The following is a 14540-nucleotide window of genomic DNA, read 5'->3' on the forward strand; positions in this document are numbered from 1 at the left end:
TCTTTGCTGCCCCTGAGCTGTCACAAGTCCAGCGAGGTATAAGTAATTCACCCTTATCTTCCCAGTCCAGATCCACCCACGTCACTTCAAGTTTAGCAGCCTGATCCACCTGCCAGTTCTTCAGTGGCCCCACTCTTGGGTACATGAGCATCTATGTGATGTACTTTTGCAACAGGTTCTCTACCCAGGCAGCAGTATCTTGCCACAATGCAGCAGCCCAGATAGGTTTGCCTCTGTGCTGCCAGTTGCTCTGCTTCCATTGCTGTAACCACTCATACAGGGCATTTGCCACCATCCATGAGTGAGTATAGAGATAGAGCACTGGCCACTCTTCTCCATCTACAATGTCTAAAGCTAGCTGGATGGCCTTTTTTTCTGTAAATTGGCTTGATTCACCTTCTCCTTCAGCAGTTTCTGTGACTTGTTATATAGGACTCCCTAAAGCAGCCTTCCACTTCCGATACTTTCCTACAATAAAGACAGGACCCATCAGTGAACGGGACATACTGCCTCTCATTTTCTGGTAGTTTATTATACAGTGGGGCCTCTTCATCATGCATTACCTCCTCCTCTGGCAATAGTCAGAAATCTTTGCCTTCTGGCAGTCCATGATCACTTCCAAGATTCCTGGCTAGCTGGAGTTTCCTATTTGAGGCCATTGTGTGATCGATCGGTGCAATCCAATTACTCCACACAGCATCAGTTGCACAACGTGTAGGGGGAGCTCTCCCTCTGAACATCCAGCCCAGCACTGCAGCTGGGGTGCCAAGAGGAGCCATGCTTCAGCACCAACCACTTCTGAAGCAGCTCAACCCCTTTCATATACTGCCAATATCTCTTTCAGCTGGAGCACAGCAAGCCTCAGATCCTCTGTATCCCCGACTCCAAAAGCCTAGGGGTCATCCTCAAGTCTCCCCTGGTACTTTCTGCCAGAGGCTCCAGGTAAGGCCATTCTCCCTGGCTACAATGTAGAGCAGATTTTTTACATCTTGTCCTGCTCAGACCGGCTACTTCATGAACTACCTCCCATTTAATTTGTTCAAAGGTTTGCTGTGGCTCAGGGTCACATTTGAAATTGTTCTTCTTGCAAATCACTTGATAGAGAGGGTTTACAATCAGACTGTAATTCTCCATAAACCCACATCTCTAAGAAAGCTTGTGTTTCCTTTTTGCTAGTTGATAGAGACATAGCTGTTATTTTGTTGATCACATCCATTGGAATCTGATGACATCCATCTTGCCATTGCATTCCTAAAAACTGGATCTCCTGTGCAGGTCACTTGACCTTACTTCGTTTTATGGCAAAACTGGCTTTCAGAAGGATTTGGACTATTTTCATCCCTTTCTCAAAAACCTCTTCTACTATGCTTCCCCATACAATGATATCATCAGTGTCTTGCAGGTGTTCTGGAGCTTCACCCTGTTCCAGTGCAGTCTGGATCAGCCCATGGCAAACGGGGGCTGTGTTTCCACCCCTGGGACAGTTGATTCGGGGTGTATTGGATGTCCCTTCAAGTGAAAGCAAACTGTGATCTGCAAGCTGATGCCAAAGGGACTGAGAAAAACGCATTAGCCACATCAGTTGTGGCATACCACTTGGCTGCCTTCAACTCCATTTCACAGAACACAGAAGTTCTAGCATGTCCGGCATGGCAGCACTCAGCAGCAGCATGATGATAGTCTACTGTTAGTCTCCAGTTTCCATTAGACTTTTGCACTGGGCACATGGGACTGCTAAAGAGTGAGCGGGCCCTGATGATCACTCTTGGCTCTCCAGTCAGTGGATCAGCTTATGGATGGGAATCAGGGAGTCTCAGCTGGTGAGATATTGCCACTGATGCACCATTGTGGTAGCAATTGGCACCCGTTGTCCTTCGACCCTCAGCAACTCCACAACAGAAAGCTCCTCCAAGAGATCAGGCAAAGCAGAGAGCTGTTTAATTTCCTGCATCTCCAAGGCAGCTGTACCAAAACCCCACCAGTAGTACCTTTTCAGGTCCTTGAAATACCCTCTCCTGAGACAGTCTATGCCAAGGATGCACAGACTCTCTGAGCTAGTCGCAATGGGGTGCCTTTGCCACTCATTCCCAGTTAGGCTCACTTCAGCCTCCAATACAGTTAACTGTTGGGATGCCCCTGTCACTCCAGAAATACAGATGGGTTCTGCCCCTTTATAGCTTGATGGCATTAGGGTACACTGTGCACTGGTGTCCACCAGAGCCTTATATTCCTGTGGGTCTGACATGCCAGGCCATCAAATCCACACAGTCCAATAAACCCAGCTGTCCCCTGGCTGGAGACAGGGCTCCTCTAGTCCTGGTCATAGTATTCATTACTCACTTCTTGTAAATAAAAATCAGAAGTCCCTTTATTAAGATCAGAAGTAAGATCAACCCTTCTACCCTGCCTGGGGAACTGCCCACTGGAAACTGGAGCAGCAAGTTTCCCCAAAGAATCCCCGTTAGCGATTGTTTTTCCTTGCAACGCACATACATGTGCCTCTAGGGTCAAAGTAGATTTTCCATCCCACTTCTTTACGTCCTCTCCATGGTCATGCAGGCAAAACCACAAGGTGGCTTGTGGGCTGTACCCACTATCTCCTCCCTCTTAGGCAGAGGAACGCTTACTCCTAATAGCTGAGATACGGGTCCGTGCAGGTGGGGAGTAGGACATATTCTCTGAACTGCTGGAACTCCCGGGACAGTTTCTCCACAGCCAAGATGCAAGCCCATAGGGAGGATGAGAGACTTTCTTTGTATTGACACTTGGCCAGTCAATTCATCCACCATTTGTTCTTCTCCATCTTTGCAAGTCATTACTGCCAATGAGTTGGCATATGATGATGGTGCACTCCACACAAAATTCTGCTACATGGGTCATGTGCACTGGACCTCATCTGGATCTTTGGATAACTGCTTGTTGTCCAGGTCATCATAAGTCACCTCCAGTATGGCTAATTCCCTCAGGTACTGGATACCTCTCTCCATGGTGGTCTGCTTGCCTGGGTTACATATAACATCTTCCTTGAAGGGATACCTTTCCTTCACATCTGACAGCAGTCACCTCCAGAGGCTGAGGGCTTGTGCCCCTTTTCCAACAGCTTTGTCAGTGTCCCTTTCCCTACCCTCTAATTCCAGGCTACTGGCCTTATTATTGCAGCATCAGACCAGCCAGGTGACAGTGTGCTCACCTGGACAACAGCTGAAATATTTTCACATATCTCACAGCTCACTTAGGGACAGGGATCAGGTGGTTACTGCCTCATTTATGAGTTCTGCCTCTTCCTCCTCCTCTTCTTCTGATGGCCCTGCCTTAGAGTAGCCTGCCTTGTCCACTTCTTCCTTCTTCATAGGAGCTTCTTCCCTTACTAAATGAGCTGACTTCTGCACCCAAAATTTTTTCTTGTGAACAGGGGCAACTGCTACCGGCACAGGTTGGTTCTCTGGCTCAGCTGCAGTGCCTGTCACAGGGGTTGGAGTGGCCACAGTACCTGTCAGGTTGCTGTCTGATGTAGAGACCTTCTCTTCCCCTTGAGGGTACTCAACAGTGTTGAACAGGGCTTGGTAGGCATGGGCCAGGCCCCAGCATGTCGCAGTGATTTGTGTCTCTCTGGAATTGCCAGGGTGACGGCATACTTTTCCCAAATATTTTACTAGCTTTTCAGGATTCTGCACTTGTTCGGGGGCAAAGTTCCAAAACACTGGAGGTGTCCACTGTCCTAGGTACTTTCCCAAACTATCCCACACACCCTGCCACTCTTAACTACCCAGGCTCAGGGCAGATCTCTGGGTGGCATTCTTAAACAGTTGTTTAATCTTAAACAAGATGTGAAATACATTCAGGAGACATAGCAGTAGGAACATGCTGATTTGAAAATCCAAGGATATTAAAAATTTTCAAGAGCTATTGTAACTAGCCTCGAAGAGAAGGGGAAGGTGAAGGAGCAGAGGAAAGTGTCCCCTCTTGTCTCCCCCACAGATTGGCTTTCCAAGGAGGAAAGGTAAAAAGTGTAACTATTAATAGTTCCTAAAAGATGGTTCCAAAAGAAAGAGATGATGGCAATGCCAGGTACAAACACCACATTAGTTCTGTGACCAGTAATCTTATCAGATCATAAACCAGTGTTACACAGTAGAGCAAAATGATAACCTTAACCCAGCTGCCAGAGATGATAAACAACGCAAGAGGGAACGCATACAGCCAGTAAGGTGTCAGATAGTGCAACAACTCTGACAGCAAGTAAATCAACACTGTGACAAGCGACTATTAAACAAACAAAATGAATCCTTATAACAAATTTGTTTTACCATGCTCTGGTCACATCTGTCATTATCTCAACCCTTTGAGCTCCACATTGGGTGTCTAAAAGGACTGTCATGGTTTAACCCAGCAGGCAGTGACCCACCACCCAGCCGTTCACTCACTGTCCCCCCAGGGGGACGGGGGAGAGAATCAGGAAAAAGGTAAAACTCTTGGGCTGAGACAAAGACAGTTCAATAGGACAGCAAAGGAAGGGAAAATAATAACGATAAAAGAATACACAAAATAAGCGGTGCACGGTGCAGTTGCTCACCGCCTGAGCTGACCAACGCCCGGCCGGTCCCAGGCAGCAGGCCACCGCCACCCCCCTCGCCAACTCCCCCCCAGGTTTTTGTCCAGCATGACCTCATACGGTGTGGCATGTCCCTTTGGCCACTTGGGGTCAGCTGTCCTGGCTGTGTCCCCCCCTGCCTTCTCGTGCACCCCCAGCCTCCCTGCTGGCAGGGCAGTGTGAGAAGCTGAAAAGTCCTTGACTTGGTGTAAGCACTGCTCAGCAGCAACCGCAACACCAGTGTGCTACCAACGCTATTCTCACCCGAAATCCAAACCACAGCATATACCAGCTACTAGAAGGAAATAAACTTTATCCCAGCTGAAACCCTGACACTTGCTGCCAACATTTAAGCCCAGGTCTTACGAGAAGTTCAGGTGACTGAGCTGGCAGTCTCTGGGCAGCAGTAGCAGAGGATATTGGGGGAGTGCTTCTTGGGAGGTGGCTGAGGCAGGACAGGAGGAAGAGGAAGGAGAAAGGCAGGTGCAGCACCAGCACTCACTAGCTATGTCCCTTTGTGCACTCCATGACCCCTACGGCATATCCAAGAACCATCAAACGGGCATCACTGTCACCTCAGCTCTGCCAGCTCCTGTGGACTGCAGCCCAAAGCACAGCTGAGACACAGTAAGATCTCAGGACAACCCCAAGCACCTAAGTCCACATTGAATGAATACACACACATTTTTAAAAGCCAAACCTTGGGCTCACCAATCAACAGTTGACAGTCCTTTTGCAGTTCTCTAACCAGAGAATAAAGTTTCCTTCAGCCACAGTGCAAATATCTCCCAGCAACTCTGCCAGTACATCCACCTCCAGGAGAGAAACCCTTTGCAGCTTGATCTCCTGATCCACTAAATCACTTTTCATCAAAGCTTAACAAGGGTTCCAGAGCAAGCCAGCAGTGATTTACCTGCGCATGTGGAACATGGAAGAGCCACTACATCCAAGCGGAGGTGGCTGCTACTGACCTGGAGGCCAGTCAGTGTAGGAACCCCAGGGTGAAAGTCCCCCTGAATGAGTAGCTGAGCACGACCCAATACATCAGCCCCTCCACCTTCCAACTCAGCCTGCATCCCACATAAGCAAGCAAGCCTCGGGGTCTGGAGTTTCTTGAAAACTACTTTTCCAGCCCAAGATTACGCAGATTTACCTTCCTAATGATAGTCGTCCTTCCTCTGGCAGAAATCCTAAACTCTCCTAATGCAGCTCAGATGAATCTGACCAGCATCATGAGTGCACTAGTTCATTTCTTGTTTTGGTTTTTTTTTCCCCTTTTGGCTGGGTGTAGCTGTTACGTAGATTTTTTTCATCAGTATAGGGGAGGGCTTTATTTATAGGGGATTACAGGGATTACTAAAGCAAACCATTTGCACTTTCCAGTGGCTGGTACAACTTGCAATATCTTATCCTGCCTCATAGCTGGCAAGTCGGAGGATCAAACAATTTTGGTTTGATTCTCCTCCAGCATGCTGACGCAGCACAAGTCTTGTGTCTACCCTCTGAGCATGCTGGGCACAGACACATACCCACCAGCTGCTTCCAGCACTCCTCTATGCAAACATACAGATTGCTTCAGGGCAGGAGGGAGTGATGCGCTTTGGTTTCTCCCCCCCAGCATTCCTACATGCCTCTGTGGCCTGTACTTAGAACGGGCTCCTTCAGCTTCTCCACGCAGACCCTTTACTCCTTCAACACCCTTCTCCACCACAGTTTTCACCCAGTGTGGTCTGTTATGACCATGGCTGCAGCCACTTACTCTTGAATGGGATGCTCAGTCCAACTCACCCCTCCACCCCAGTGCTACGGATATTAGCACTTCTAAGGTGCCTGCCTCCTTGACATTTAAGAAGTGAGAGTGTTTATTTCACGACACTCCCACTCACTGAGCAAGAGAATGGGAATGATGCCTGTGCATTAATAAGATAATAAACATCCTGCTCTTTCCATTTTCCTCAGTTATGTATCTCCCAGGTATTGATGCATACAGACAGAACAGATTATTTATGACACTTTCATTCTGCTCATCACATACAAAAAGAGTGGAGCAGAGAGCCTGCAAGCACACAGGGTATGGAACAGGCTTTCTCTACCCTGCCTCACCCCACTGCTTCTTCCAAGGTGAATTGTGAAGGGAAACTCAAAATTTAAGCCTTCTATCACCCTGCATGTAACTTCCATGTCAGGTCTCAGCAGAAAATTGAGCTGAACTTAGCTTATCACCAGTCTGCATGAGAGCCTTGCACGTTAGGCATTCTCCAAGGTGCACCAACAAGCCCATGAGCAGAAGTGTCATGTGAGCCTTCAGCAACAGGAGTTCAGAAGTCTGCAGACCCTCCTAAGGTGGGTAAAGGATTCCCCTTGGGAGAAAGTGTATTGTACTGTCAGGATACACATGCTCCTACATGTGGCTCCTACAGAGGCCTCTGATCCAGTGGAGCTGCACTATCGCCCAAAACTATCCTTGACATAAATGTGCTGAAGATTTTAATACGGCAGATTTTCTATGTGCCTGTTGACATTCACCAAACAAGGTTGACTTGGCAGCCTAAGCCCCGTGCAAAAACAACAGGGATGAAAACTCTCCCAGGTTTACAGTGCACATTACCTCCCATTAAAAATGCTTTTAGAAGGCAACCTTTAGTACTCCAGAACTGGAATCTGTCAATGCATCACTCCCCCTCTTAACCAGCATTCAATAAGCAGTGACTCTCCCACTCCTCCGCAGCACTGCACAAATAGCTGTGCAAAGAGGAAGATCATTAGCCAAAGGTAGTCCACCAGCTGCAGCCTGCATGTTTTTAAAGGTCTGTTGAGGCAGCACTAAGCAAGCAACACATTACATAGGTCACATAGTAACACATTTTTAATTTTTCCCTTGTGCAGCAGTTGGGAAAATGCATGTTTTGGCTCCACACCAATTCTCACTTTTATCCTATCTGAACTTCAGAATTCCAGGAAAGGACACAATAATGATTCCCTTTTTAGTTTCCCTTGTTCTGTTTCAGTGGGTGGACATAGCACCAGTCCCAATGAATTTATCAACCAACTCATTGCTATAGCTTGTGGTTTTCTGAGAGCTCTTCAGTCAGATGTTACACGAAAATCATGCCAGCAACAAAGTTTGAAAAAAGTGATTCATAAGATCTGAAATGTCAATATAAGGAACTTCATATTTTAAACAATACTTACGATTTTTAAGCCCATGATTACACGCCACAAGTTCAAAATATCTAGGGGGCAGTTGAACATTTATGCTGGACACACTGGCAGTGCTGGACAGATCCTACAAGCCTCTCTGAGCAGAAATAGCGTGTAGCAGACTGGCGATGTCTTAAGTCCAACAGGACCGCTTTAAATTTCAAAGTCTTCCTTCTGTAACAGAGTGTAGCAACTTGCTAAACAGAAACTGATCTCATTAAGTGACAGGTGATATGTTTCAGCTATCAAAGCCTAGATTCAACAGTAGGGGCCCATGACTCATGTTGACTGTTGCCATTCTAATTACTCTTCGGATGACTCCCAAAGCAACACATCCCTGCATGCTGCTTGTAACCAGCTCAGCCTGCAGCTCCAAAGCAGAAGCCCAGCTAAAAATTACTTTCAGAGTGCCATTAAAACATTTAGTGACAGAACCATTCTGCTGACACTGAGCATCATGAAATTCTTTAAGCTCACGCTATCAACTAACAGGATTTTGACAGACTAGCCAGCTGTGCAGAAGATGCGCTCTCGGTCTGTGGGAGCAAATCCCTGCAAGCACAAATTTCCTGGTGTCAAGCTAAGGGCCACACTGCAGAGTGCTTTGACAGCACAGTGCCCTCCCTCAGTCTGCTGAAGAAACCTCCTGAGTGCAAGATTCAGCTGAGAGGGCTAAGATCAGGAAAAAGGAGTTATTGAAGACATACCTAAGACCTTCACCATAAAACCACGTGTGCTCATTTGTTTGCTGAAGGTTAAGTCAGAGAAGAGAAAACATTTCTGAGCCAGGAGAACTGCCAGTTGTTATTTTAATACTTCCCCAATTCTGTGTACCTCCACAATCCACAAACAAGAAAACTAGAGTATCTAGGAGCACAAAACTACTGATTTTATACACTCGGGAACACAATCTAAGGAAAGGTTGAAGAGCTTCACTATCAGATCCTTTGGCGAACAAAATTTAAAGTACTGGCATTCAAACTGTTTAGGTCTCTGGGAATACCAATGGAATTTGACATTTTAGCTATTTGGCTATGGTTTGGCTGGACAAGATTATTTTGGCTCTCCAGCAACACCACATAGCATCCTGAAATTTTATTCTTGGAGATGGAGAGTTGCTCTCAGCCCAGTGGGACAAACCAGCTATCGACAATCAAAAAGGCAAATACATCTGGAAGATGTTCTAGGGTTTCCCTTCCTCTCCAGGGAGAATTTATGATCATTCATGGTACAGTTACACACTTTCCTCCACGGCACAACTGAGACTGTTTGCTCAAACCCAGAACTGTTCAGATCTTCTGATAGACTTGTGTCCATTCCTGCGTTGAGAGAGAAGGCGCACACTGTTATGCATTAGCTTCCCAAAATAGCTAACTACCAGTCTGGGTGGCTGACTGGGCTAAACAAATTGCAAACCAAGGCTCCTTCCTTAGACTCCCCCACCCCCCATTAAAAAAAAAAAAGTTCATATTAGAAACTATCAATTATGAAGAAAATAGTACATCCAGTTGAGAGCCAGCTATTCAGCAGACCTTTTATAAATAAATCCTGCTGCTGAGAAAGCACTAGCACTTATGTAATCATGCGCCAGTTCGGCAAGCACGGCTCTGCTTGTGGCCACTGGTTTCAGTGGTCATTGTTTCCATCCCGAATGCAAAGACTTTCAGTCACTCCCCTCTGTACGGTCAGTACTTCAGAAAACAGGATCTGCCGTGGCTCTGAGAGATACGCTACTGCCGATCCTCTCTTGGGATGAGATGGACACAGGAGCCCAAGTCTTCTGCCCTTAACATCCACCATTCTTCTGTCAAGATCAGAAATGGGCTCCACGGAAAAGAAGGGCACAAATGCCTGACTGACCAACGGTCCTGATTCACAAAAAAATAATGTCACATATTTAATAATAAGCTGACAGGTCCATCCCTAACAAGCACCTAGGGTTTTCCTACTGAATGCAGGCATCAACCTAGAAATTGGAACAAATGAAATGCAAAATTTAACACCATGCTAAAGGAAATTGAATAAAGACAAACACACAACATTTGTATCTGTACAGCCTCTGTTGGCCACCTTCATTTTGGGAAGTTGAAAGCTTATATATTCTCCTTTCTACTCAAATGAAATCTAGGGCCCAAAGTCCTAGCCAGAGGCATAGTGACTAAACTACAGGCTTTCTGTTCACTTTTCACTTAAAGAAAAGCTCCTGAGAAACTCCGGAGTAAGACACATTTTTTAAAGCATTCTGTATTTGCCTACTAGTAGTTTGCACTTCCTATGCTGCGAATCTGAATTTTCAGTAGCCCACGAAAAAGGGCAGCTCAGGGAGCCAAACCCATGGCATAGACTTACAAACCCATGGCTCCTCCTGGCTAAGTTCACACCTGTATGGGAGGAAGGTCTGTCCTACAAGCGAAAATCATCAATAAGAAAAGCTCTGCCTGGAGTAGACAACGGGGCAGACAGCAACCACATGATCAAAATTCACTAAATACAAAAATAAAACCACACCTTATATAAAACCCAGCTTCAGTAAGCATGTAGTGCAATCCCTCTGTTCTCCCAACATTTTTTCCAGGAAACAGGAGACAAAATGTGACAGTCTGCTCTTGAAAGAAAAGGAGATATAAACCCAGAAAAAAAATCCAAACCTACAAAAATACACACATTCATGTCTCCTAAATAAAGTTGTACAGAAGGTTTTATTTTTCTAATGCACTTTTTCCTTTAACAAACCAATATACTCAGAAGAAACGTTGACTTCCCCCCCCCCCCAAGTTCTGCATCCAAAAGAAAAAAAAAAAAAAAGCAGCATCCCCCTGCCAAAATGACCCAGCTATCTCCACCAAAAAAAAAAAAAAAAAAGAAAAAAAGAAATAAAGACGAACCTGTGATGAAATAGCATGCTAGAGTAGTCACAACAAGACCTGTCACAGCTCTCTAAGCACCTGGCCTTGGCCTCTGGCAGGCTGGCCTTCCCTTCAGCAACACACAACGCTGGAGCACCAGAGGTGGTAGCTTCTAGATGGAGCTCATTCAGGTAAGGGATATCTTCTTTGCGTAACCGTCTACTTACTTTCTTCTACAGATACAGCTTTCAGAAGGAGAAATGACCAGTGCATTCCTTCAGGAGCATGGGGGAAATACGGAGACCCTCTGGCAACTAATGAATTTGTGCCAGACCTGCAGGAGGTCATACTACATCAGTGACATCTTTCATGTGCATTGCTTTTTCTCCCATTTTCACAAGAGCAAAAGACAGACAAAATACACATTAAGGATTTTTGTCATGAAGTTTTCCTCAGTTTGAAATGTACACCTGGGTCTAGCTGATGGTAAAACAAAGGATCTTTTATTCTTCTGTTCATACATAAGCATGGTTATTCTCTAATCTGCCACCTGGCAGTTTCTGGCCTTTTCTATAGAGAACAATTTTTTGGCGGTACTTTGAATAGAGTTATTACCTTAAAGAAAGAAGTATGACATGTCTTTTGGCAGTGCAAGTTATTTTTTCTTGTACATTTTCTGCTTTTTTTAAAAAAAAAAGAGTCATTTTATTTTTAATCACGCTTTTATTACCTTTTTCCAAGAACAAGCAAAAAAACCCCAAACCTCCAACAAATCACATCCTATACTGCTATATTTACACTGTAGACTTCTTAATCCCCTATGTAAATATGCATATTCTGAAGTAATCTGTCTTTGGAAAAGAATGCTATTTTTAGCATTCTGATGATGGATAAATCTTCATTATCAATGTAATGCTCTAAGAGAAAAGAAAATCAATTTTCAGAGTTGTCAAATATCAAGATAAACATACAGATTATGTTATTCAAATTATTTTAAACAAAAACACTCTCAAATATTACAGTAATTTAAGATAATGTACTATACCACACACACATCATGGCCAAAATAGATTATTTTTGATGAACATCAGTTATCATAATTGTTTTCCACAGCAGGAACAAAAAAGAAAAAAGATCTTTCAAGTTTTCAAACATGCTATTTGGAATATTCACTTCTTGGCCTTTAGTTTATCTTCATAGTTGACTGGGATTATGCCACTGCATTCTTCTGTCTTTGATGGAGGATACTTTACAAAAGCACGTCTAATTACATCAATATCCCGTCCTAAATGTTCCATCATGGTCGATACAATCGAAGGTGGACCCTCTAAGTCTATCAAAAAATACCTGCAATGAGAAACATACACAGAGTAAAATAAAAAAATACCTGTAGTGCAGCAACTTTAATTCAAGTAACTATTCTGTAGGATACCTTAAATGAACCTTTCTATTTTTTTCCCTGCATTTTGGTACCACAATTGTTTTAAATAAAAGCTGTTATCTTGATTTCAAATAAGGGAAGTTCAATTGAAGCAGGCTCAGCCTGAACTCTTCTTTGTTGTACGGCACTGCTTACCCAAGGAGACTGAAGAGAGCTTTCTCTTCTTGTACCTATTGCATTAATTTCCATATCTTGATTTGAACAGTCTTAAAAAAAAGGCAGGGTGGCACATTCAGTTACAACATGCATCATCCTCCTTTGAATTCACAACATTGTTTCTTTGGGGAACAGATGCCAGCGTGAAACATCTCAAGCCTATATACATAAAGGCACATTTTTTCCTTTAATGTTCTGCTTCAGAGCTGAATGGAAGTATTAAAAAAAAAAACAACCAAACAAAAACAGCAAAAGAAACCCAAGGAGATAGGCTTATCCCAAATTAGGCACATCTTTGATGTGAACATGGCTTAAATTTTCAATCTGAGGGCAGGACCTTGAAGCTGCGTACAGGCAATGCCCACTTGCACAGCTGGGACTTGATGAGCCTACTGCTGTGCTGACCTTGGTGGGACTGGAAGGGTCTTACTTCCACACATGCACAGCACGTCTAAAACACACTGCTCCAGGGAAACACTTTGTGTCCACCACACAGCTATCTTTGACGTCCATAAAGAAAAAGCCAACCGCTTACCTATGGGAAGGAGAACATTGCTCCCCATGAATATCTGTAGGTCACCCAGGTTACATCTGCAATAAACTCCCTTCCTGAAGAACTGCACCTTCTTCATGACCTCAACTACAATTTTGCAAGAGGCTTTTAAAACTCCAGTACACCCAAATAAGCAAGGAGGCGTACTGCACTTCATAAGCCTCATTTCAGACAAGGGACACAACTGTGTACTAACTTAATCTCAGATATGCAAATTCAGATCCCTTCTCTTAATGTGAGGTGTACCTCAAATTCACTAGCAACTTGCAGAAACAGGAGATGTGATGTTATAAGCGACCTAGTGCCAGCCATCATACTAATGCAAGAGATGAGTGAGCCATGTCACTGGCCATCCCTCTTCCCTTGAAATGCTGTGAATGAACCAAACCAGCACTGTCAACAGAGCTGTATCCAGCATTTGGCATGGCACTAGCTACAGTACAGTAGAAGGACACTGCAACTTTCTCAGAAATCCTGCTGAAGACAACTAACCACTCACCTCAACTTTAAGACTATCAGTAATTTAAAGGCTAAATGTAAAGTACAGCACTTCCCACCTAGCTATTTCACTTTAATCTTTACACATCCTCTTATTAAAGCTCCTCTTTCCTCCTAGTCCACTCAAGCACACCTCCCCATAAAGCATCAGTATAACCTGAACGTGATATCCCTTAAATGAAGTCGTATTACCCAAGCAGGATCAAGCATCCCAGTCTGATTTAAAAACTGTACCTCACAGAGAGGACTTTGTTCTGCAAGGCATATGGATTCTTACTGAGTCAACTATAGCATGAACATCACAGTCCACCTTCATAAAGGTGATCTTGGAGGGCAAGTCCCCAAGACCAGAAGCTGAAATGGGAGTCCGAACAGGAAAAACAGGAGATGGGGTCATAAACAACAGACACACTCATATTCTTCAAGCTGCATTGAGTTCATTTTCATCCAGCTAAGTGTATTACATCAGAAAACATTACACACAGAGGAGACCCATCAGGCCAGAAATGACTCAAGCAGCACGTGCTGGATTACTGCACAGCCATGGAATCCACCTGTGGAAAACGCAGCAAAGATGCTTCTCCTTAGCCAGACATCCTAATCCTGAAACGCTTACACAGGCGCCTACATTAATAGACATGAATTATCTCTGAAATCTTTTTCAGAAAGACCAGATTGAAGCACTGAATTCTTGTACGTGAGAGGTCTGATGGCAAAAAAAAATATCTCCCTGCAGCCCATGCTGAAGGAACGAGTCCTCCAGAACAGATGCCCAGCTGGTGTGGGCTGCGGCCGAGCATCACTGAAGCCAAGGGAGCAGTGCCAGGTCACGTCAGTGAAGGTGCTGCTCCTCTGACTGCAGCAGGGCTACCAAGAGCTACAGGAACAACGTGCCTCAAGAAGGATTTGGAGGAACTGTGATGGGCTCAGTCCTCCTCGCAAATCCTCACCAGCTTCAATGGGGAACAGGATTTGGCTTAATGTATTTGAGAAACTGAACCACCTACTATTTTCTGCTCTCAAGAATTAATAGATCCTACCTGGTTAGAAGTTTAAGGAGATAAACAATTTTTAATCTTGGCTAATTCATTCAAAATACTGCACAGCAGCCTCCGATGGACACATAACCCTTAAAAAGGGAAAGTCGTATTTTCTGTTAAAGCCTTTAAAAGCCACTGGTAAATTCAACAGATGACACTTAACTCTTCACCTTGGGGAGAAGCCTTCCAAACCCCCTTCACAGGTGCAATAACA

The 14540-nt window shown here is 44.6% G+C and overlaps 1 protein-coding gene across 2 annotated transcripts in view; it reads right to left on the reverse strand.

Annotated features, from left to right (window-relative positions):
• Positions 1 to 11341: 11341 nt before the first annotated feature.
• The window catches only part of MRPS6 (mitochondrial ribosomal protein S6), a 47071-nt gene continuing 43872 nt past the window's right edge, over positions 11342 to 14540 (reverse strand). For both annotated transcript variants that reach the window (XM_055803169.1, XM_055803170.1), the window contains one exon: positions 11342 to 11985. In XM_055803169.1, coding sequence (XP_055659144.1) covers positions 11808 to 11985 — 178 coding nt within the window. In that variant the 3' untranslated portion in view covers positions 11342 to 11807. The remainder of the gene's footprint in view (positions 11986 to 14540) is intronic.

This window comes from Falco peregrinus, chromosome 4, assembly GCF_023634155.1.
Source record: "Falco peregrinus isolate bFalPer1 chromosome 4, bFalPer1.pri, whole genome shotgun sequence".
NCBI classification, from domain to species: domain Eukaryota; kingdom Metazoa; phylum Chordata; class Aves; order Falconiformes; family Falconidae; genus Falco; species Falco peregrinus.